Below are 24,141 nucleotides of genomic sequence, written 5' to 3'. Positions count from 1 at the left end.
AACATGACCTGAACCTATCTCATACCACACATAATCCATCAATTCTAAGTGGATTGAAGATCTTAATGTTAAGTGAAACCAGTGAAATTTCTAGAAGATAAAATAGGAGAATATCTTCATTATCTTGGGTTAGGTAAATATTTCTTAAACAGGACACTGGCCACAGAGAAAACTATTGGGCCAGGCGCGGTGGCTCACGCCTGTAATCCTAGCACTCTGGGAGGCCGAGGTGGGCGGATTGCTCGAGGTCAGGAGTTCGAAACCAGCCTGAGCAAGAGCGAGACCCCATCTCTACTATAAATAGAAAGAAATTAATTGGCCAACTAATATATATAGAAAAAAATTAGCCAGGCATGGTGGCACATGCCTGTAGTCCCAGCTACTGGGGAGGCTGAGGCAGCAGGATCGCTTGAGCCCAGGAGATTGAGGTTGCTGTGAGCTAGACTGACACCATGGCACTCACTCTAGCCTGGGCAACAAAGTAAGACTCTGTCTCAAAAATAAATAAATAAATAAATAAATAAATAAATGTCTACTAACAACAGAATGGATAAAGTGGTATAGTTATACAATGGGATCCTATATAGAAATGAAATGAATGAACTATAGTTTAAAATAACTGTATAAATAACTGTAGTTCATTCATTTTCGTTGCTACATTAATTTTTATATGTTTATGAGGCTCATAAACATAATGCTGAGTGAATGAAGCCAGTCACAAGAGAGTATGTATTGTATAATACTATTTACATAATGTTCAAAACCCAGCAAATACTAATCAATGACTAGAGGGTTGATATAATGATTACCTTTGCTATGGCTGAGGGGACATAGGGGTGGAGGATAAGACTAAGTAGGTTCATGGGAGTTTCTGGGGTATGGTATGGGAAGGTTCTATTTCTTCTGGGTGGTGATTACATGTATGTGCTCACTTTGTGATAATTCATTGAATGGTACACTAATGATTGTGTCTTTGTTAGCATATATGTTGTACCTTACAAACTTATAGCCATTAATATGCATAACTAAATAGAACTTTATTTTTTTTTATTATTTTATTTTATTTTATTTTTTGAGACAGAGTCTCGCTTGTTGCCCAGGCTATAGTGAGTGCCGTGGCGTCAGCCTAGCTCACAGCAACCTCAAACTCCTGGGCTCAAGTAATCCTTCTGCCTCAGCCTCCTGAGTAGCTGGGACTACAGGCATGTGCCACCATGCCCAGCTAATTTTTATATATATATATATATTAGTTGGCCAATTAATTTCTTTCTATTTATAGTAGAGACGGGGTCTTGCTCTTGCTCAGGCTGGTTTCGAACTCCTGATCTCGAGCAATCCGCCCGCCTCGGCCTCCCAGAGTGCTAGGATTACAGGCGTGAGCCACCGCGCCCAGCCTAAATAGAATTTTAAAAGTATGGCTTTGGGCTGGGCGCTGTGGCTAGCCTCCCAGCACTTTGGGAGGCTAAGGCAGGAGGATTGCTTGAGGCCAGGAATTCAATATCAGCCTGGACAACATAGCAAGACCCCCATCTCTACAAAAAACAAAAAACTTAGCTGGGTATGGTGACACACACCTATAGTCCCAGCTACTCAGAAGGCTGAAGTGGGAGGATCCCTTAAGCCCAAGACTTTGAGGTTACAGTGAGCTATGATTGTGCCACAGCACTCCAGTATGGGAGACAGAGCGAGACCTCATCTTTTAAAAAAAAAAGTATGCTTTTGATATGTATCAATAATTACTGCTTGTTAATTGATGAACAGGAGTGTAATTATATCCAAATAGACCCACAACAATATAACATGATATTTCAGTAATTTAGCATTGTTGAAATATTATATATATGAGATATTATGCAGCAGGAGCTATGGATATAATCTTGTTGGAAGTACATTTTAGGAATAAAAATATCGCACATGGTCCTAGGGTGCAGGCAGGGTTTAGTTCCACTGCTGAGAGGATTGTCTCCTAGTTGGTACTTCTGAAGTGCCACTTCACACTCACAGATCACAAACACGTGGACATTATTGGCAGTGCTAGTAGCTTAGATGCTCTCTTCTCTGCCTGTTAGGTGTCTGTGATAAGGTATGTCAGAAAGGACCCATGCGTCGTTTTCTCTGGCCTTGCTCAGAACTGCTATTGATTCAAAGAGAAGAAAGGTAGCCTACTAATATTAAAGGATCAAGATGATAGCTCTCAGGTAACTATTTTCTTCATGTAATTTCAGTCTTTCTCTTACTACAAACAAAGGGGTAATATCCTTTAAAAATAAAATAATAGAAACGATACATAATTAACTACTTTAATGCTTCTTTTTCAACCATTTGGTCCCATGATTGCCTGGTTTCAAACTCACTAAAGCATCTTATAGGGTAAGTTCCAAGGTAGCTAGCATGGAGGCAGCATGATAGCACAGTGCAGTGGAAAAAAGCAATGCATCAAGAGTTACATAATGTTGCCCATCCTTAGGCTTCCACTACCTGTGTGACCTTAGGCAAAGCTGGGGCTCTAGACCAGAGGACCTGTAAGCTCCTCTTCCGATATGAAAACGGCATATTCTACGTGCAATTTTATACTGTGAACTTGTATACAAATAATTCTGCCCTAACTATAAGATTTCACTCAAAGCTGTAGGTGAATGGTACAGAAAATTATTACAGAACTATTTTTCTTTTCCCTTCTGACAAAAATTATGCAATTTCTTCCTCCTATCTACATTTTCACCTCTGACTTCCTCATCACTTTCAAACCTCTTGCCCCTTTAAACTATAACAATAATCATGTCAGCAAACATCTTTCGAATATCTAGGAGCCAAACACTGTTCTAAGTTTTACACACGTAAAATTTAATTCTAGCAACAAACCTGCTATAATTTCTCCCATATTGGAAATGAAGAAATTGAAGAGAAAAAAAAGTTACATGATTTGCTCAAAGTCACAGCCTAGTAAACAAAAGAGCCAGCATTTGTTCCCAGGCAATCTGACTCAGGAGCCCGCAGGGTAAGAAAATAATAAATATTAATAATTGCTTCCACTTAAGTTTTTACTACTTGCCAAGGACTATTTCAAATCTCACATTAAGTACAATATGTGTAATTTCATACAAATTTTGAAAGATATATACAGTTACCCCTGTAGTTAAGATACAAAAGCTGAAGCATGTGAAGTATATGTAACCTTCCCAAGGATGAATAAGTATTAAATAGCAGAGCCAAGATTTCAACAGTGGTCTGCTTCTTTCTTTATTCTATCTTCTTTTGTTCCTCCCTTATCCCACTTTTTTCTCTTTTCTCTTTGCTATTCCTCTCTCACTCACCTATTTTTTCTACCCCTCTTTGCCTTAACGTATCATGCACTTAATTCATCTCTAACATAACAATTAAAAGCATAAATGTAAATTCAGATTAAAGATTAGAATATATCAGTTGAGAAATCGGCAGTTAAAAAAAAAAAAAAAAGATTAGAATATATGTTATACAATTCCAAGACCTAAAACCTCAAAAGTGTATCATTATGTAAAGAAAAATAAATTATTTTGTTTTAGTAAAATAACTTAGTATTTTCATGTGTTAAACCATTGTATGTCAAATATATTTAGTAAATACATAAATATATATATACATACAAACATACAGTGACCTTGGATAGTGCCGATTTTGAAGCACACTCTCAAATAATGTTCTGTCATATGCATTCATTTTTTTCTTCTATGAAAATCTTATATTACTTTTTTCTGTATAAAAATTTTATTTTGAGAAAATCTTTAAGAAATATTTGTTTCACTTGTATCATTGTGATTATTATAATTTCAATCTAAAATTTTAATGTTTCTTTAATTTAATATGGTATTTTCAGGATTTTTAGGAATTATTTTTAAATATCTTATTACATCTTGTTAAGAAAGCTTGTTAGATTCATTGCATACATTGTTTACTTCTTACTGGTCTCTGTGGGGTTCATTTGTCACCATTAATAGTTGCATTTTCTCTGTTTTATGTTGAATACTCCAGGGTTTTCTAATAAGACCAGTGCATCCAAGCACTAACAGAACTACACCATAATCTTGTCATTGGAGTTGTCTCTAATACACATTATATAAGAAAAATTTTAATGAATATTGTTATTTTAATGAATAACTTTTAATAACTATCTGATAACTTTGACAATTCTTTTAGTAAAACTAATCTTAAAGCCATAGGTTTTTTAAATTTTTTTAAAATCTAATACTGTTTTTAAAAAGTAGTTTATTTCATTATTAAAGAATTATGCCCAAAATACTATTACTAACTATGGCTTTTGTAATATAAACTTTTTAATGACACTTTTTAAGGTACATTTTGAAACATTTAACCAGATTAAATTCAAATTTTTCTGTGGTCTAGATATATAATCTATTAGATAGTTCAGTTGTAGAGTATAATTGATATATGTACAGCACTTAACACAAAGAAGGACTGAAAAATACAAATTTACTAAAATGAACATTTTTAGGTTAATAATGACTCAAATTAAACAAAATGTTTTTGTAAGAATTGGCTAAAGCATTAAAGCACTGTTTTGAAACATTAAATCCTATTGTAAATTTTTACTTTTTTATTATATCATTTCAAACGAATAACTATTAATCCTTAATTCTACACCAAAATAACCGTAAAACAGTGTAAATTCTGTTACAATATTTTTTGTGTTGCCTTTTGTTTTCCAGGTAATGGAGGTCACCATATATCAAGTACAACATGTTTTTTACTTTATAAACTTTATTTTATTAAAGCCTCACAACAACCTTCTGAAGTTAGCCTTTCTGAGTCTTATTTTACAGATGAGAAAACTGAGGGTTAGAAAGTGTAATTAATATGACTAAGAGGATCCAGGTAGGAAGAGGGGGAGCCAAGAGTGGAACAAATAAATCTCTGTCTCTCTACAAAGCCCATGCTTTTGTCTAGCTCCTTCAATATCAAAGTCAATTTTGGTCAAGTGATTTTTAAAGAGAGAGAGAATAAAATGTTTTATTTTGGGAGAAGAGCAGAAAATACTGCTTCTTCAATTAATTCCCATCCGTTCCAACCAATTAAGATCCAAACTCCCATACAAAACAGGTGCGGTGCACACCACCTGGGGGTTGGACACGCTTGATGTTCTGGCATGGCGTTGGGCAGGTGGGGAGGAGGAATGGCAGGGACAATATATGTAACCCTAACAATATTTGTACCCTCATAATATGATAAAATAAAAAGAAAAAAAATACATTTTAACATTGCCTTTCTTGCGCTTATCTTTCATAGTTATTTCAAAGGATAAGAAATGGTGGTCAAAACTGTTGAGACAGTGATAGGATAGATTTTGATAGCTGCAGTGTAACAACCTCCACCCCTGCACCACCACCAAATCATGCTACATAGACAGTTATCTGTAGTACTCACAAGTAGGGGAGATCTTGTTTCATGGCATTTTAGCGGCTCCCTGAAACAACCTGGTGGCCTAACGTAGTCAACAAACTTTTCAAATCAAAAGTCAGGGGAGGCCGGGCGCGGTGGCTAACGCCTGTAATCCTAGCACTCTGGGAGGCCGAGGCGGGCGGATTGCTCAAGGTCAGGAGTTCGAAACCAGCCTGAGCGAGACGCCGTCTCTACTAAAAATAGAAAGAAACTAATTGACCAACTAAAAAATATATATATACAAAAAATTAGCCGGGCATGGTGGCACATGCCTGTAGTCCCAGCTACTCAGGAGGCTGAGGCAGGAGGATTGCTTGAGCCCAGGAGATTGAGGTTGCTGTGAGCTAGGCTGACGCCACGGCACTCACTCTAGCCTGGGCAACAAAGTGAGACTCTGTCTCAAAAAAAAAAAAAAAAAAAAAAGGCCGGGCGCTGTGGCTCACGCCTGTAATCCTAGCTCTTGGGAGGCCGAGGCGGGCGGATTGCTCAAGGTCAGGAGTTCAAAACCAGCCTGAGCAAGAGCGAGACCCCGTCTCTACTAGAAATAGAAAGAAATTAATTGGCCAACTGATATATATATAAAAAATTAGCCGGGCATGGTGGCACATGCCTGTAGTCCCAGCTACTCGGGAGGCTGAGGCAGAAGGATCACTCAAGCCCAGGAGTTTGAGGTTGCTGTGAGCTAGGCTGATGCCACGGCACTCACTCTAGCCTGGACAACAAAGTGAGACTCTGTCTCAAAAAAAAAAAAAAGTCAGGGGAAATTCAATTATATTATAGAATATTTATAGACTAAATGTATGAAATGTACAGAACTAAAATTTAGAACATATGAGGAAACCTTTTGTTATACTCTTTCTGAAGGTATTAATTTGTTTTGAGGTTAAATGAAAACTAGAGAATCATCCTACCAATATACTAGGCAGTATAATTTAAATTGCTCAAGATCAACTCTTAGAAACACTGCATCAGAGATCTCTGAAATATCTCAGCACTAGAAAGGTCTTTTGAGCCACTCGTCTCCTTCTTACTGCTGGTCTTATTACTGGACATTGCAAAGCCTGCCATTGTTTCTGACCATTAATAATTATAGAATAATGGCTATGTACTCAGTTTCACGCACATAAAACCAGCAATGGCACCTTCAAGAGAAATAATGTTAAACATATACTTGAGATTAAGCGTAAATATCATTACCACCATCTGCAAAGCCAGTTGCAGTGATAATAGGTATAGCCACCATAATTAGTCCGCTGCTGCTCCAAACATACTTCATCAAGAACTGCTCTATCATGATGTACCACAAACGTTTGGACAAAATGAGGTTCATCTGATCTGCTAAAGCTTTGTAACTTTTCTGGAGTTGCTTCATTTCTACCTATAGAAGGAAGAAGCAATAAGAATTAACCCAGCATGAGCCATAAAAATAAATACTGCATGTGCTTGAAGACTTTCTTTAAAGATATGTACACAGTATTTTGTTTTACTTGATATAGCATCATCTATGAGTCTTAACAACCAATAAACTCAGCTTAATATAAGTATTAGTCATTATTTTGTTTTGGTCATGCTTGCATTATTTAAAAAAAACTTATGCTACCCAGTGAATATAATGGCAGGTATAAAATACATGTAAGTAATTTATAATTACGATTTGAAAATTATATGTATAGTAAGATATTAGAATTAAATGATATTCATTGAACATTAGAACTCATGGAAAAGGAAAAATAAAAAAAAAAAAAAGAAAAAAAATAAATAAATAAATGATATTCAATTTGACATGAATAAACAATGTTAGAGCCTTATCCTTTTTGATCACACTAAAATATCTGAAAATAGACATATGACAAACATTTATATAAGTAGACCCCACTTTTGAACTGACTCAATTTACTGTATTTTATGCAAGAAGCCTAAGCACAGTATAATTAACATCATTGAGTTCAATGATTCAAGGAGAATGACAAATCAAAATGATTAATATAACATATGATACCAATTTTCAAGTGGTAGTAGAAGTCCTAAATGTGCTGTAAATTTTCTTCTTCAGGTTGATACTGCTATAAAAAACTCTGATAATTACTGATGCTTTAAAAATTCAATAATTCTGCTTAATGATTAAAATGCCATCTTCAACATCAGAATAATTTATTATTTCATTTGCCAAGTCATTTTTATTAAGATTTCAGATACATCATTTTCAAAATTTCTGCTGTGTTTCATATTCTGAAGTTACTTCCATGCACTGTGAGTATACACAATTGGGGTAATTGTTTTAGGGACCTGATTAACATTGAAAATCTTGAATATTTAAAAATAATATTCTTGAATTCCTTTGTCCTCCTCATTTCCCCTCTAACCTCAGCTTTTCCTTCAAAGTTAGACAAAATTTAACTTCACTGCCTCTTTTTATTTGTGCCAAAATATGGTGCTGACCATGAGCTAAGAGTAGTGGAAGTATCATTTCCTGAGACACTCTGGTGCTTCTTAGAGCTGAAGACACTCCTGTGGATCAGACATGCAAAAAAAAATGGTCAAAGTTGTCTTCCATATGAAAGCGTGGGTTTTGTTTTTCTCTTGAACAACAAGGGAGTAACAACAACAAAGAATACTGTCCCAAATTTTCCATCTCAATAGAAATGTGTTTACTCTTAGTTTCTAAATATATATTATCTTCACTGCTCTAAGACCACCTACCAAGTTAGGATTTACGTTTTAAGAAAATGCTTGAGTGATAATGAGCACATTTGAGAAACTGAGTCTCAGTAGACTCTCTTTTAGAGTGCTGACAATTTTATTCTCATGAAACTTTAGAAAAGTTTGCACTCTACAATTCTTTAACAGCTTGTGATTATAATGCGTAATGAAGCATATATTTTAATACAGGTTTAGATGTCAGAGGAACCTAAGATGCTAAAGAAGTGGGTCCATGAACAGTACAACAGATGGTATCTAGCACTGCAGTGACAGCTTGAACAGTCTCACATTTCACTCATCACCTTAATTTCTGTCTTACCTTATGTCCTCTGTAAAAGGCAATTTCTTCCACATTGGCTATAATTCTGGAGTGCACATACCGCAAATAGCCTTTTCTATGAGCTTCTTCAGCAACCAATTTGCCAAATCTGGGAGAGCAGGCTTTCAACACCTTAGCAGTGGCATACACCACTAGTCCTGCTAGCAGGGTGGGTCCAATTGGGCTTGCTCCTCTGGATGTAGCAGTTTGGATGAGTGTGTAGGAAGTCAGGATTACATCTAAAATAGGTTTGGTAAGATTAGAATACAAGTGAGCCACAGATTGGGAGAACATCATAATATCCTCAGTAAGAGACTGGTCAGGGTTTGCCAGCCTCCCATCCATATTGATCACTTTATAATAAGTCTGATTTGTAAAATAGGTTTCATAGGCATGGTCTACTAGGCGAGTTCTGAAGGCCAAAGCCAATTTGCACTCCAGGTACCTTATCGCACTGTTGACGAAGGTAGCGGGGATAGCTATCATAAGCCACTTGATTAATTTGATGATGAAAGTCCGAGGCTTCTTTTCCACAATGCTTTTCACAATTTTTCCATCCAGACCAGCTACATAAATAGACAGAAAGGTTCTTGAGATTAGAGCCACCGAGTGCAGGCAGAGCCACCCTGTTTCAGTGGTCACAAGTTTTGGAAAGAGAATTTTCCGAAGTTCTAGTAGCTGTTTGAAAAAATCTGCATTCACTCCAGGCGATGGTTTTTTACAAATGGTCTCGGTGCAATGCAGTATTTCTCTGTTCTCTGCAGCAGGACAAGCAAGCGCTTCTCTTTTCTTCCCGTCCCCAGATTGCTTTAAACGCTTGCCAATGACGGGATAGAGGGTTTTCAGAGCATATGCCGCAGCCACCAGGCAGGCAGCCCTCTTAGCAGCACTCGATCGGGTCCATTTCACTCGATCAGCTGCTGCATTTAGCATATGTGTCATTTTCCCAGTCACACAAATAGGCTCCAAAAAGAATTCGCTTTAAAAGAGCATGCTCCACAGAAATCCCCAGCAAATGTTTCAGAAAGTCCTACAGCGTTCCATCGTCTGCAGCGTTTCTCTTCTACTGTTTTGTTTTGTTTTGTTATTTTGTTCTGCTGTGACAGATGCAGCAGAGCTCAGACTCCGCTGCATCTGCTGGGGATGAAACCCTCGGAAGCCCGAGCTGCACCAAGCTCCTCCCTCCCACGGCCGTCATTGGCTGCGAGGGCGGTGGGACCTTGGAATCCTCGCTGCTTCCCTTTGAACCTTGAAAACGAGGAGAGAGCAAAACGAGTTACATCCTTAAACAGGAGTTCAGAGAGTTAAATGTCTATTTTTGGAGAGGTCGAATCAGGCCAGCTGCTGGCGAACAAAACCTGCTCTAGCTACTGAGCATGCTCAGCGTCACTTAGAAACCCGCAGAAGTTTCAGGATATACATCACTTCTCTGAGGTTTTCGCAGATGCCACAAGGGGACGAGCAAGCAGAAAGGAAGATTTCCAAGAGCCTTAACGCCACGAAGAGAAAGAAGCAGGGAAATGAGGGAGAAGGGACAAGAGGATCAACATAAAATGAATATGAAAGGGGTGTGGAGTGAATCTGAAAGGGGTCAGGGAAGAAAGTGACGTGTGGGAGAGGCTTTGGAGAAAGCAAAGTATCAAATAGAAACACTTTAGTAGAAACAGTTGGATCTGTCTGTTGGTGACCACTTGCCACCCTTGCGCTTTTTTTTTTTAATCTATGATTTCACATAGGGTTCCCAGAACCTATCAGATAAGTTGTAATTGAGGGTATTCCTTGTTAAAAAAAAAAAAAAAAGAAGGAAAACAGTCGCCTGTACTACAGAAAATAATTCTATATCTCTAGCCCTTTTCCCTTTTTACACTCCATCCCCACTTTTCTTGTCCTTATAATAAGAGTCTTCCAGCCCTGTACCTATTATTTTTAGCAATGGAGATCTGATGCACTCATTTATTTACAAGGCGAATTAAAGAAACAAGAGCAATGTTTCATTTCTACTACTAGGTGTTAGGTAGTTTTTCCCTGGAGGTGTGAAACCCTATAATCAAAGTTTAGCCATTGGGGAATTTAACTGGATTTGGACGATGGAAATAGCTTCTCTAGGACCTTACTTGAAGAATTCTTTGTCTTTTATAAGTTTTTGTTTTGTTTGTTTTGTTTAGATTTAATCTACTGGCTACTGTAAGGCTGGTGGCGGCCCCCTCCCTTCCCTGGATCAAAAAGAAAAGACTCATGAGACCAGACCCGCCAAGGACAAAACTGCCAGGCCCTGCTGAGAGGATCCACACTCAGATGTCCACCTAGATAAGAATGTTTTGGCTCTTGGATTCCACAAATACCTCCAGCCCCTCCTAAAATCCCCAGCTCTTCCCGCCAAAAGTCCCTAGCCAGGCCCAAAGGATATAAAAGGCCTCAGCCCCTTCAAACTGCGGGAACTTCCGGCCTGCTCTTGGGGCCCCAGAACCTCCTCCACGAGTGTATAATAAAGCCACGTGGTTTGCCCCCCCACACACTCTTTCTCTTTCTGTGTCTCTTTTCTTTTCGCCACCAGGGGAAAACCTTACAGCTACTTCCTATTTTCATTTTGTTTGTTTGATAAAAACCAAGAATGTTAAAAAAAATGTCTTCACATGCCTAGTGGAGGATTTAAACTGTTCAACAGGCAAGTGAAATTTTGCATATTCAAAAAAAAAATGTGAAGGGCATTTAGGCAAGGCTTATTGTTGGTTTTTGGTTTTGGTGGGTTTTTGTTTGTTTGTTTTGGTTTGGTTTTTTCTTTTTAAGACAAGGTCTCCCTCTGAGGCCACAGGCTACAGTGCCACTAGTGGTGGGTTCATAGCTCACACAACTTCAAACTCCTGGGCTCAAGCAATCCTACTGGCTCAGTCTCCTGAGTAGCAGTAACTAGGACTACAGGTATGCACAGGTGTATGCCCCCATTCCCAGCTAATTTTTGTAAATTTTTTTGTAGAGACAGGGTCTTGCTATGTTGTTCAGGCTGGTCTCCAACTCCTAGCCTCAAGCAATCTTCCTACTTTGGCCTCCCAAATTGCTAGTCCTAGCAATTTGGGAGGAGCAGACCAACTGCTTCTGGGCAAGGATGAGTGTATTTTTGAACATGAAAAATTTTTGCTTTCTATCTTCCCTCACTTCACCTCCAACATAGATATACATTTCTAGTCAATTGGAAGCTTGGAAAGATATGCATTAAGCTAGAACGGAAGTTGGTAAATTATAACCAGTGGGCCAAATCCAGTTTGCCACTTGTTTTTATATGACCCTTAAGCTAAGAATGGTGTTTACATTTTAAAGTGATGGAAAATACGACAAAAGAAGAATATTTTGTCCTGTTAAAATGACATGAGGCCAGGCGCGGTGGCTCACGCCTGTAATCCTAGCACTCTGGGAGGCCGAGGCGGGCGGATTGCTCGAGGTCAGGAGTTCGAAACCAGCCTGAGCAAGAGCGAGACCCCGTCTCTACTATAAATAGAAAGAAATTAATTGGCCAACTAATATATATAGAAAAAATTAGCTGGGCATGGTGGCGCATGCCTGTAATCCCAGCTACTCGGGAGGCTGAGGCAGGAGGATCGCTTGAGCCCAGGAGTTTGAGGTTGCTGTGAGCGAGGCTGATGCCACGGCACTCACTCTAGCCTGGGCAACAAAGCGAGACTGTGTCTCAAAAAAAAAAAAAAATGACATGAAATTCTCATTTGTATCCATAAAGTTTTATTGGAACATAGTCAAACCCATTTATTTGCTTCTTGTCCATGGCTTCTTTCAAGCTACAGTGGCAGAGTTGAGTTAATGCAACAGAGACTAAAATATTTACCATCTGGCCCTTTATAGAAGTTTGCAAACCTCTGTGCTAGAATACAAAACCTGTCTCAGTTGTTAAGTCATCTTCATTTTTGAGTTTATCATAAATAAAGAACTATCCCCAGTTTTATTGAGCAAGAACATTCTTAAACTTTAAAAACGCCTTCTTTCCTAAATATTTATATTAATTCCAAGAATCATCACAAATCTCTTTTCATTTGTTTACATTCAATTCAGCAGATTTACTAATATATGAGTGGCAAATTCATGCCAGTCTCTTTGATAGCTGGCCATGTTAGCAGCACACCCCATCATCCTATTAAGACTTTCTAAGCCTGTATGGAGAAATCACAGTGTTATAAAGGTTACTGTCAAAATCTTTTATTCCTAAGCTTATGCTTTAGTGTATGCAAAAGAAGGCTGCCTTTCATCTATAAATTTTAATAATTTATGTCACATTTCCTGACAGCTACACATGGTAGGACGAACTGCTACAGGACAGGTTGAGACCCAGGGTAAAACCAACTGGGGGTGATGGTAGGATGTTCAGTTAGGCAGAACTAGGTACACAGAGGGCTGCATGGGTCAGACGGCAGTGGGCAGTTGAGACAAGTTGCATCATCGGCATATAACCAAAGTCAGTCAGAGGATCATGGCAGTGAGAAATCGATAAGCAAATAACACTAGAGATGCATATGGGACCACACTTAGCTGTAGGTAGATCGGTTTACCAACTGATAATGAGGCTGGGTACAGGAACGAGCTTTCAATGCCTACAATGAGAGTCTTGTGAGAATGAAGAATTGGGTATGAGGAAAATGATCAAGATAGAAATGTATTTACCAGAATTATGGTAAAAGGAAGGTTGAAGGTGAGTTACTACAACTGTGGAAAAGGTCAATGTGACATCTGACTTGATGTTCAGCCACTTAGGTATAGACCTAACAATAACCATTTAAATTCCACTCCCACATTTCACCCTGCTCTCAAGGGTTAGGGTTGGTCCTAGTATCTGAGTCTAGGCTCAGGCAGAAGAAGGATTCAAGGTGATAAGAAACCATACAGACAAATGAGTTGGAAATATATGCTATTTAAGTAAGAAACTAAGAATGCCAATGTGCTTCTTTCATTTTATAATACTGGCAGTATGTAATCAAAGCAATGAGAATGTTAATTTAGAACTAGGAGAGAAAAAAATTTAAAATTTTCTTAAGAGGCGAGAAATCGTCTTAGAAAAGATCTTGAAAATGAATGAAAAACTTTAAAAAAAACAATAATTCTCAAATTATTCTGCTTTCTAGTGTGCTACTTTCTTGTACACTACCAATATTTGTGCACAAGAGGGATTAAATGGATTATATATATTAGAGAATACATATATATACCTATAAAACATATATATGCTTTATAAGCAGTAAAACATAAGAAATTATTTTTTCAATAAAGAAAACTACATATTTATGCATTAAGTAAATGTATATATAGTACAGACTATATATGTGTTGCATGTTTATAAATCACCAGAAAGTAAATAATTTTTAGAAATACATAAAGATAAATTGCTTAAAGTTTAAGACTTTTAAGTGGATTTCCTTCTAAATTGCTAAATAATATTTTTTATCTGTGCTGTATTTCTTTCTTGAACCATTTCATGACCCAAGAGATTACCTAATTGCCCTACTGGCCCTAAAATAGCACAGTGTTTGACTCATTATATATCAGTTGTGCTAGCCTTACTCATGGAGGCATAAATAGTATTGAAGATGAGATCTTAGATCAATGTTCCAGCTGTTACATGTAACAATCTAATACCTAGTTCATAGGGAAATGTCTTTTTCTGTGAAGGAAAACCCTTCATAGGGTAAATATCTTGTTGAACATGTATCTCATATATTAAAATTTCCTTGGCCTAATTCACCACCCCCACTGCCTCCCTGTGACTAGAAGGGAAAGCAATGACTCTAATCAGGGAGAAGATATGGTTCCATCCAGCTCTCAGTTCTTGACTCTTCTCAACAAATTGGTCAACCTCTCTCCTTTATACCTTTAACATAACAAAGAACAAAAATTTCAGTTAATTCTTTAGTAAATTATTATTTCTATTCTGATTAATTTAGTCAACATGTTTTAAAAAGCTTTAAAGTAGGAAATGCGGATACACAGTGCCATTCTTCCTGCCTTGACTGTATGGTTTAGTTACTGAAAAACCAACAGCCACTCTATGCTGAAGGCTTTCTCTTAAATGTTGAATTCACCTGGTCTAATTCAATTATAGATATACTTGGGTTAATTTTGTCATAAAAATCAGGATTTGTATGATTAAACAAGAAGATGTCTATTCTGGGACATAATTTTACTCTAGGCATTATTTCCTGATGCCTTAACAGAAAATGTATTATATCTCAAATTATGAGATCTTCCCTAGGTTATATGCTCCGGAAAAAAACATGGCAATTGAAAAAAATGTTCTTTGTGCATTTATTTGGGAGAAGAGATTCCTAGTTTCTAACCAAATATCATAGAACAGTTTGTAAGATATTTTGTGAGGATATACAAACATAACACAGAAATAAATGGCAAAATCCAATTTCTGTTTTGAGATTTTTTTTTTCAAGTAAGGAGTTCTACGTGTTTGGACATTCACAGCTAAATTAAGTTTTGATCAAACTCTTAGAAACGCACAAAATGCACAGAATAGTAATTTATTACAGTGTAATGTGTTTTATAAACAACTGTTTACTTAATATTAAAACCGCATGAAAGATATTTAAAGATTTGGGGTATGGAGTAATAGATGGGATTGGAAACATCATTTTTAGTGTTAGCGATTTGTTAACTTTGTCCTTGCCTTCTTTTACTTTCCCAACTTTGGTCTTTGACCTGAAAAAAATGGCAGGGACCACTGCAGAACGAGGTAAAATTATAGTGGAGATGGTTTGAAACAGTAACCCTGTGGCCACTGTCAGATATTTCCATTTATCTACACTTGCCTGGCACACCAGTTAACACTGTTGCTAGGCGAGCTGACTGCTTTCCCACAGCTGCCCTTGCGGCCCTATGAGCACCGAGGCTCCACCCGGAAGGACTAGCCAGCTGCCGCAGAGGCTGTCGGGAGGTTGGGCCTCAAATCCTGGACCGGGAGCCTGCTTGGGCGGTCCCAGAGGCTATCGGGAGGCTCTGGAGGAGTCCGCTGAGGCTGCGCCAAGACACTGGAGCATTGGACATAGAGGCCTCGGTGCCCTCTCGGGTGGAAGATTTGGGGAAATGAATTGGGTCGGGGGGTCCCGGTAAGTTATACCGCTCAAGTTTGAGACTGCGGCGTTCATTCACATAATGGCGCCTTTTTGTAGGCCCTGGTGGAGAGGTCACAGCCGTAGCTGTAATTAATTTGTAGGAGTGAGTCATTTAATCATTATCCTTATCAGGATGGAGACCAACTCAGCGTCTCCCCACTGCCTTACAAAAGGCTTCACTTGTGAAGCCAGCTATGGGTGATTCCCTGCTCCTCTTCCTCCCCTGCCCGGCGTCCTACATCCTACTCCTCTAATGAAGCTTCTTAGCACCTGAGCCCTCCTCTACTGTTTTTTTTTTTTTTTCCATGCTCATGTCTTTCTTGAGATGGGGATGAGACATAGTCTCTGAATTTGGAAAGTATTGTGGAACAGCCCAGTCCCGGATGCATTTAAATCCATGATGGGGTACTCACCATAAATCCAAATTATAGTTTGTATCTTAAAGGGAAATAAGGTGAGCAGCTTTTACTTGAGTAGCTTAAAGGTAATTTGTAATTCTTGCATTTAGGATTAATCATATAAAGAGTGATAGATTGACAGTTTAGTTTTATATAACCTATTCATTGCTATTGACCTGAAAGTCCACTTGGGCAGAAATCATGTGAGCCTGTAATTCCATTTGATGAAAAACCTTGACAAGAAGAATTATTATTATTATTTTTTTTATTTCAGCATATTATGGGGGTACAGATTTTAAGGTTTCAATAAATGCCCATTTCCTCCCCTCCCCCCACAAGTCTGAGTCTCCAGCATGACCATCCCCCAGATGGTGCACATCTCACTCATTATATATGTATATACCCGCCCCCACCCCCTCCCACCTGCCCAATACCCTATTACTGTAGTACTTATGTGACCACTTAGGTGCTGTTCAGTTAATACCAATTTGCTGGTGAGTATATGTGGTGCTTGTTTTTCCATTCTTGGGAAACTTCACTTACTAGTATGGGTTCCAGCTCTAACCAGGAAAATATAAGATGTGCTATATCACTGTTGTTTCTTAGAACTGAATAGTATTCCATGGTATACATATACCACATTTTATTAATCCATTCTTGGATTGATGGGCACTTGGGCTGTTTCCACAGCCTTGCAATTATGAATTGTGCTGCTATAAACATTCGAGTGCAGGTGTCTTTTTCATAAAGTGAATTTTGATGTTTTGGGTAGATGCCCAGTAGTGATCAAATGGTAGATCTACTTGTATCACTTTGAGGTATCTCCATATTGCTTTCCACAGAGGTTGAACTAGTTTGCAGTCCCACCAGCAGTGTAGGAGTGTTCCTCTCTCTCCGCATCCACTCCAGCATTTATTGTTCGGAGACTTTTTGATAAAGGCCATTCTCACTGGGGTTAAGTGATATCTCATTGTGGTTTTGATTTGCATTTCCCTGATGATTAGAGATGTTGAGCAAGAAGAATTATTTTGATTGAAACGCGAAGCCATTACATATGATTTTTTTTGTCACAAGGAGACCCAGGACAGTAATGATATGGTTAGATTATAATGCCTTTAAATACTAAAGAATTTTATAAGAGGAAAGACAGCTTTTTGTTCACCATGTATTGTAACTAAGCCTGATACTTTTAGCATGTACATTTTCCCTGCTAAGAATACGTTAGCATTGTATTTTAGAAATTTACCTGAATTATTTTTGGCTATTTTCCAGCAGCACACTTGCACTTTGGAGAAAAGCAAAATCTTACTTTCAGGCTTCAGCAGGGTTTAGTTGATACATGATTACAATTTGATGTTTTTGAATTTGACTTTCCTTAAAAATAAATATCAAATAGGATTATATGAAGTCATTTTAGAAATGCTTAAGTACTATTAATATGTTGATGCTATCATTCCGTTATATATCACAAACTTCTATGGCTATCTCAGGAGTAATATTTTAGTTGTTATTGAGAGGGTGCAAGAGCACTATATCGCAGTAAATGTGTAGTCTAAGATTATGTTTCTCAAAATGAGGTACTGATCATAGAGGTATTAGGTATGGGGGTGGGGGGTTAAGAAACCACAGAATAAACATGGTTATATATCCCTGGAGCATTCATTTTCCTCAGAGATTAGGGGAAAATACATTTTAAAACTTATACAAATGTCAAATCCACAATAAAATATAGAGATGAATCTCTAAAGTTGTATTTGGAAATTGCAGCATTACAGTTCAGGGCATACCCACAGGTTGATGGTCTTTGGTATGTTGAACAAAGAGGAGGTTGGGGATTTTATAAAAAAAGAAATGTATGGATCTGAGAGAAGGTCATTGGCACTAGTAAAGTTTTGGGGAGCTAGAAAGCTCTGATTGATGAGATATGGCAGTAGGTAAAAACTAGTGGCATGTTGCTTCAGCAGCTATTGTGTAAAGCTGGTATTAGGGTTACAGCAGGCAGTTTCAGCAGCCACGCTTTGTAGAAAATTACATTCATGGATTAATTATGCCCTGAATCCTTTCTCCCCTAGTCTCTCAACTCAGATTTAGTTAGGTATGACAAGAATGACTAAATTTGTCTGATCAGCTTTCACACAAACATAGATACATCGTAGAGTGAAATAAACTCTTGTGAAATGTTAAGATTAAACTATGCAATTTTAAATAAATTTTCCTTGGGGAGATAGGCTCCATAGGGTGAAGCCCCAGACCGGTGCTGAAAAAAATGAGCATCTTCACTTTCTACTATAGTAAACAAGGGTAGACAAGATTAGTTGATCATGGCGCTCTAATCAGAGGGCCCTAAAGAGCTTCAATCTGAGGCAGTGCTTTTGCTAACCTGGAGCAGCTAATTCGAGCAGCTGTCAAATAGAAATTTTAATCCTTATCCCAGGCCATCTAGAGTTCCTGTTTACTTCCCTCCATTGTTAGGGGTGTTTTTTGGTTGAAAATTTTGAGAAGAACTGTTAGAAATTTAAAATATAGACAGGGTAAAGCGAGTGGAGAATAATTACAAAGCTCCTTCAGAACAACTCTAGAACATTCAACATTAAGTAATTGAACAAGTCTATTTTTACATACCTACCTGTTTAGAGCATTGTTAAACTATATAGGGTGATTCAGAAAAGAAAAATATATAATGTCAGTCTACAAAAAGAACCTATCATAGAATGTGGAGATTAGAATTAGATAAATCACTGTAATAATAGATACTTAAATAGCAGTTAATATGTAACAAGCACTGTTCTATGTATATTAGATTAGATTATTTACTAGATAATCTAGTATATCTTACTAGATATATATCAGTATATATATAGTATATAATCTAATCTTGTATATTAGATTATTTACTCTTAACAAGAACCCTATGAGGTAAATAAAAATGTTATCCTCATTTTACTGATGGAGAAACTGAGGTACAGTTAATGTTAAGTGACTTTCTCAGGATCATTCAGCTAATAAATGGCAGAGTTAGGATTTGAGTCCAATGTGTTTGACCACTATGTTATGCTATACTATATAGAAAGATGAGTATTATAAAAGTGCCACAAATAAAGGTTGTGGAAATTTGGGAGCTGGGAAATAGGAAGTTACACTAAGCCCTGAAAGATAGCAATATTGCACAGAACAAGCACCACAGGGAAATAATAAAATACACGTTCTTGAAAAGGTGAGATAAATAATCTATCAAATTGGAGACCTAATTTTGCAAGGTGTCTTAGAAGAGATGGGTTGGGAGGGGAGGTATTAAAGAACTTGAAAGGATTATTTGGCAGATAGTAGGTGGGTCTTCACAGAGCTTAGGGAATTTCACCCCACAATATGACTCCCTGGTATAAAGAGTATTTTGAATTAAAGGCCCTTAGAGATCCATGGGTGCTGGAAGGGGCTTTCCCTCTTTCTTTACAAAAAACCAGACTCATCAAAAAGCAGAATGGACTTCCCTTCCTCTCCCTGTTATCTCAATATGTTACGGGAAAGAAGGTCAAGAATGCAACCAGACCTGGCCTAAATTATTTTAAATATAATACCTATTTCTCATAACCTGAGAGTCATTTACAAGTCAATCTGTTCCCCTCCCCCCATCGATTCATTTTCCCAAGTATCTATTCATCCTCTCTAGTAACCACTTATTAGTATTTTCCTTAAAGAGAATTACCTATATTCCTTAGCCCCACCTGCCCTCTAAAATGAGGGCATGTAAATTTCTGGACCCCACTGGGATATTAGGTAATCACTCTGTAATTCTCCCTGTGCACATGGTAAATAAATCTTTTTCTTATTAATCTCCCTTATTGTGAGTTGATCTTTCAGTGAATCATCCAGGGTGAAAGGGAAGATTCCCCTTAACCCCACAGTCTGCATTAAGACACTTAAACACTTAATAAGGGGCTCTATGTGTTTTTTAATCAAGTGAACAAATGAAGCAGGCTATAACAAATTTATGTTTTGGTAGTAGCAACCAGATTACATACAGTGATTTGAAGCAGAGTGTTCTTCTTATATATTATAGAAACCTGATATATTAAGCTTAATTGCAGAATCATTTTATAGGAGCATCTTTGCAATTTTACAGTCGCTAAGGTCTTTACAACTTTTCTTGTGTAAAATAAACTTGGCATTTGAACTTTTGCTGCTCTGCAGTTTAGGGACTCATCCAGTCATACATAATATGTCCTCTTTTTGTGAGAGAAAGAGCTGGTGGCTGGGAAAGAAGCTTTATTTTCCTTTTTTAATTGCTTAATTTGGCTTTAGTGTTATGATTTTTGGACATCTTTGCAAAGATATTATAATGTTATTTCAAACCAAGGTCTTATTAAGGGTAAAGAGATTTGGTCTAAGCAGAAATTAATTTACACGATAGCAGTATGATAGCAGTTCTTAAGGTATTATCCCTGAAACTTTCTAATCAGTGATGATGTCAGGTTTTTCAATTTAATGGACTAGTTTTTCTTTTTGTTCTAAAATTATATCTTTCTTAGTTTTTTGATATTAAAATGCCATCTTCTCTTTTATTCTTTCTTTTTTTTTTTTTTTTTTTTTTTGAGACAGAGTCTCACTTTGTTGTCCAGGCTAGAGTGAGTGCCGTGGCGTCAGCCTAGCTCACAGCAACCTCAAACTCCTGGGCTCAAGCGATCCTCCTGCCTCAGCCTCCCGAGTAGCTGGGACTACAGGCATGCGCCACCATGCCCGGCTTATTTTTTTATATATATATATCAGTTGGCCAATTAATTTCTTTCTATTTATAGTAGAGACGGGGTCTCGCTCTTGCTCAGGCTGGTTTTGAACTCCTGACCTTGAGCAATCCGCCCGCCTCGGCCTCCCAAGAGCTAGGATTACAGGCGTGAGCCACAGCGCCCGGCCTCTTTTATTCTTTCTTTTTTTTTTTTTTTTTTTTTTTTGAGACAGAGTCTCGCTTTGTTGTCCAGGCTAGAGTGAGTGCCGTGGCGTCAGCCTAGCTCACAGCAACCTCAAACTCCTGGGCTCGAGCAATCCTTCTGCCTCAGCCTCCCGAGTAGCTGGGACTACAGGCATGTGCCACCATGCCCGGCTAATTTTTTATATATATATCAGTTGGCCAATTAATTTCTTTCTATTTCTAGTAGAGACGGGGTCTCGCTCTTGCTCAGGCTGGTTTTGAACTCCTGACCTTGAGCAATCCGCCCGCCTCGGCCTCCCAAGAGCTAGGATTACAGGCGTGAGCCACCGCGCCCGGCCTATTCTTTCTTGACAAAATTAAAACATCAATCCTTTGTCAATCTTACCAATTAAAATTTTTATTTAACATATCTGTAAATCATTGACCTGTAAACTCTCATATTTGTTTTGTACTTGCTAGAAGTCACCACTGAGACTCTGTATTTTCCCAATCAGATTGAGATGCAAATTTGAAAGAGGGCAGACATTATTTTTTTTTAATTAAAAAAAATTTTTTTTAAAGATTCTCTTATTTTCTTGGTTTATTAATCAATGACTAGTTTAACCAAATTCATACTTACTATAGGCACAAAGGTGGTAGCAAGAAAGGGGGATAAGAAGATATGATGTCTTTGGGCCACAAATGCTATTCAGATCAGATCAACTATGGATCTGTAAATATAACACTATATGTGCAGTATAAGATTTTTTTTTTTTAAATAGGGAGGTTTATTTTTTATAATTCAGATTGAAGAATGTAACCAGTGTCATGTGAAAGGCTCAGGTGGAGTTCTATTGGAGTTTAGGTGAGGGAGAGATTACCATTTGTAAATGTAGGCCTAGATCTAGTTCACTTGAACAAAATATTTATTGAGTGCTATGTGCCAAGCAGTGTGCCCTATGGGAGTACAAAGTATTAATAATTGAAATTTAGTCTCTTTTGTGAGGTTTATAGTTTTGGGGAAGAAAAGCATGATAAATCATTAAGTTAATATTTAAGACCAGAGGTCAAAATATGGTATAGAAAATAGATAATAAGAACAATAGTAGAACATAGGATAGTTTTATCTAAGGGTTTGGCTAATCAGAAGCAAGGACAAAAGAAGGTTCAGATGTAGAAAAACAAAATGAAAATAAATATTACATAAGTAGTTGGAGATAAGGTTATATATTTAAATATTTAAGCTGTGTTTATGTGTCTGCTTGATGGTGAGTTTGAAAGATAGAGAAGTGAAAATTTTATCTGTTATTGGGAGCTATTCAAATCCAGAAGTAACGCAGTGAAAGTGGTCTCTTATGACAATTTGTTTATGGTGTTTGTATTATGTAGGTTGGAATATAATGAGGAGAGACTCCAAGATAGTCATACCAGTTAGGATTCTGCTGGGAAAAAAAAAAATGTAATACTATTTTTCCATTATCTGGCTTGACTATATGTTCTCCAAACCCAATCCATGCCACTCCTAACTCATTTTGTAGGGATCACAGGCTGTGCAAATTTGGGTTAATTATTAAACTTGTCTATTCAGAGGCAGATCTATGTTGTAGGGAGCCTAGAAACATAATACAAAATTTCTAGAAACATAATACAAAATTGTGACTATAAAATTAGATATAGGGCCTTGGAAGTGGCACATTCAAGTGAAAGGCCCTGAAATTTAAGCTTAATTAGTGTTACAGTAAATTAGCCTCTGTCTCCTCTGTCTCTATGTATCTGTTTCTTCATCTGTTAAATGTGTATAATACTTAAATGTACAGTGAACATCATCCCCGTTTGCCTGGAACAGTCAGTGTTTATGCCTGTCATCCTAGCAGCACGCCCAGTTTAGCATTTTCTTAGAGGTTTTGTTTTTTTAACTAAGTATAAACTACCATTGATAGTTCCATTGAAATGAGCCTGGATAGAGTTAATGAACTTTTTTTTTAAACCTCTGCCATGATTCTATTAGTGTGTGAGGAAGCTATATATGTGCAGTGGAGAGAATTCTCATTTTAACATGTGGTTAAATCTGAAAGACATCCAATGATAATTCAGCTCTCTCTTCCTGATGCTTTCCAGATGGAAAGTAACTAAGAGCTCCTTTTAAAGACAGCATGAAGGGCACTTGCTTATAAAAGGAATTGTGCTGGGACATGAACAGCTAGAGACAGGTAACTTGCTCATTAGGGTGAGAGAAGTATTATTACTGCTGTCTCTGCTGGCCAGTTGGTGTTCCAGCTGGTTATCCCATTGTATGCTCAGGTCTGAGAGATTTGTCTAGTCCCCATGTCTAGCCCCACCCTGGGGTGGGGGCAATAGAAAACACTGGGAATTTTAGATAAGGAGTAAATGAAATATTTGTAAAAACAGAGGCTAATCAGTCTTCAAGAGAGCATACAAGGAGCAGCATGAATGCTGTTGCTACAGCTTTTGTCAACAACTGTTTTTTTTCATATTGTTTAGTAATGCTTTTGTAGTAAATCTTTTTGGCAGCAGAGAGCTTAAAGAAAGGAAAAGTTAATGCTTGATGAAAACTTAAGTACTAATATTTTGTTTTTACAAGGAAGGTGGTAATGAACCAAGAAATTATATACAAAGTGTTTGCTGACAGTTAGCATCACACATGGTTATATCACTGACTACATAAAAATCTGAAGACACAAATCTGAAAAAGCATCAGGCTTTACTTTCAGAATTAATAGTTGTTTTGAGGAGATTAGACCTGCCCACAACAATTAACATATATAACTGCAGAAGGTATATTTACATATTACTCAGTGAAGTTTGAGTTTTAATTTAGATCAAATAACTTCTGAATTAATTCTACTTATTTTGATTTAAATTTTTCTTATGTACATTTAAAAATGAAAGTGATAGCTGTAAATATGTAACCTTTGTTAGCAGAACTTCATAAACAGTTAAATGATGCCCACTTTACATGAGTGTCAGATACTACAAATAGAAGATAAGCTAATTTCAATAATTTTTTTCATCTAATTCCTAGAATCAAAGAGAAATCCTTAGAAGTTCATTTTCTCAGAGGTGAAACATGTGATATTAGTGTGAAGGCAATTATGAATTTTGTAATGTTCAACATTGGAGGTAAAAATGATTTTTTTAATCATACTATGAATACAAATTTGATGGATCATAGCATCATAGATAAGAGTTCTTACTGAATTACCTTACCATTGTAGCTGAGATATACTTAGAATTGGTTGTGGTTTACATGTA

At 37.3% G+C, this 24,141-nt stretch overlaps 1 protein-coding gene across 2 annotated transcripts in view; it reads right to left on the bottom strand.

Annotated features, from left to right (window-relative positions):
- Positions 1-10,101, bottom strand: part of ABCD2 (ATP binding cassette subfamily D member 2) — a 62,613-nt gene extending 52,512 nt beyond the window's left edge. Inside the window, exons 1-2 of one of the 2 annotated variants that reach the window (XM_076007474.1) lie at positions 8,453-10,101; positions 6,631-6,811 (exon numbers count right to left, since the gene is read on the bottom strand). In XM_076007474.1, the coding sequence (XP_075863589.1) occupies positions 6,631-6,811; positions 8,453-9,394 (1,123 nt within the window). In that variant the 5' untranslated portion in view covers positions 9,395-10,101. The remainder of the gene's footprint in view (positions 1-6,630; positions 6,812-8,452) is intronic. The other variant, XM_012782433.3, reaches the window with a different exon arrangement.
- Between the last annotated feature and the right edge of the window lie 14,040 nt (positions 10,102-24,141).

Source organism: Microcebus murinus, chromosome 10, assembly GCF_040939455.1.
Source record: "Microcebus murinus isolate Inina chromosome 10, M.murinus_Inina_mat1.0, whole genome shotgun sequence".
Lineage (NCBI taxonomy): Eukaryota > Metazoa > Chordata > Mammalia > Primates > Cheirogaleidae > Microcebus > Microcebus murinus.
The sequence above is the reverse complement of the archived record's forward strand: the minus strand, read 5'-3'. Positions and strand labels throughout refer to the sequence as shown.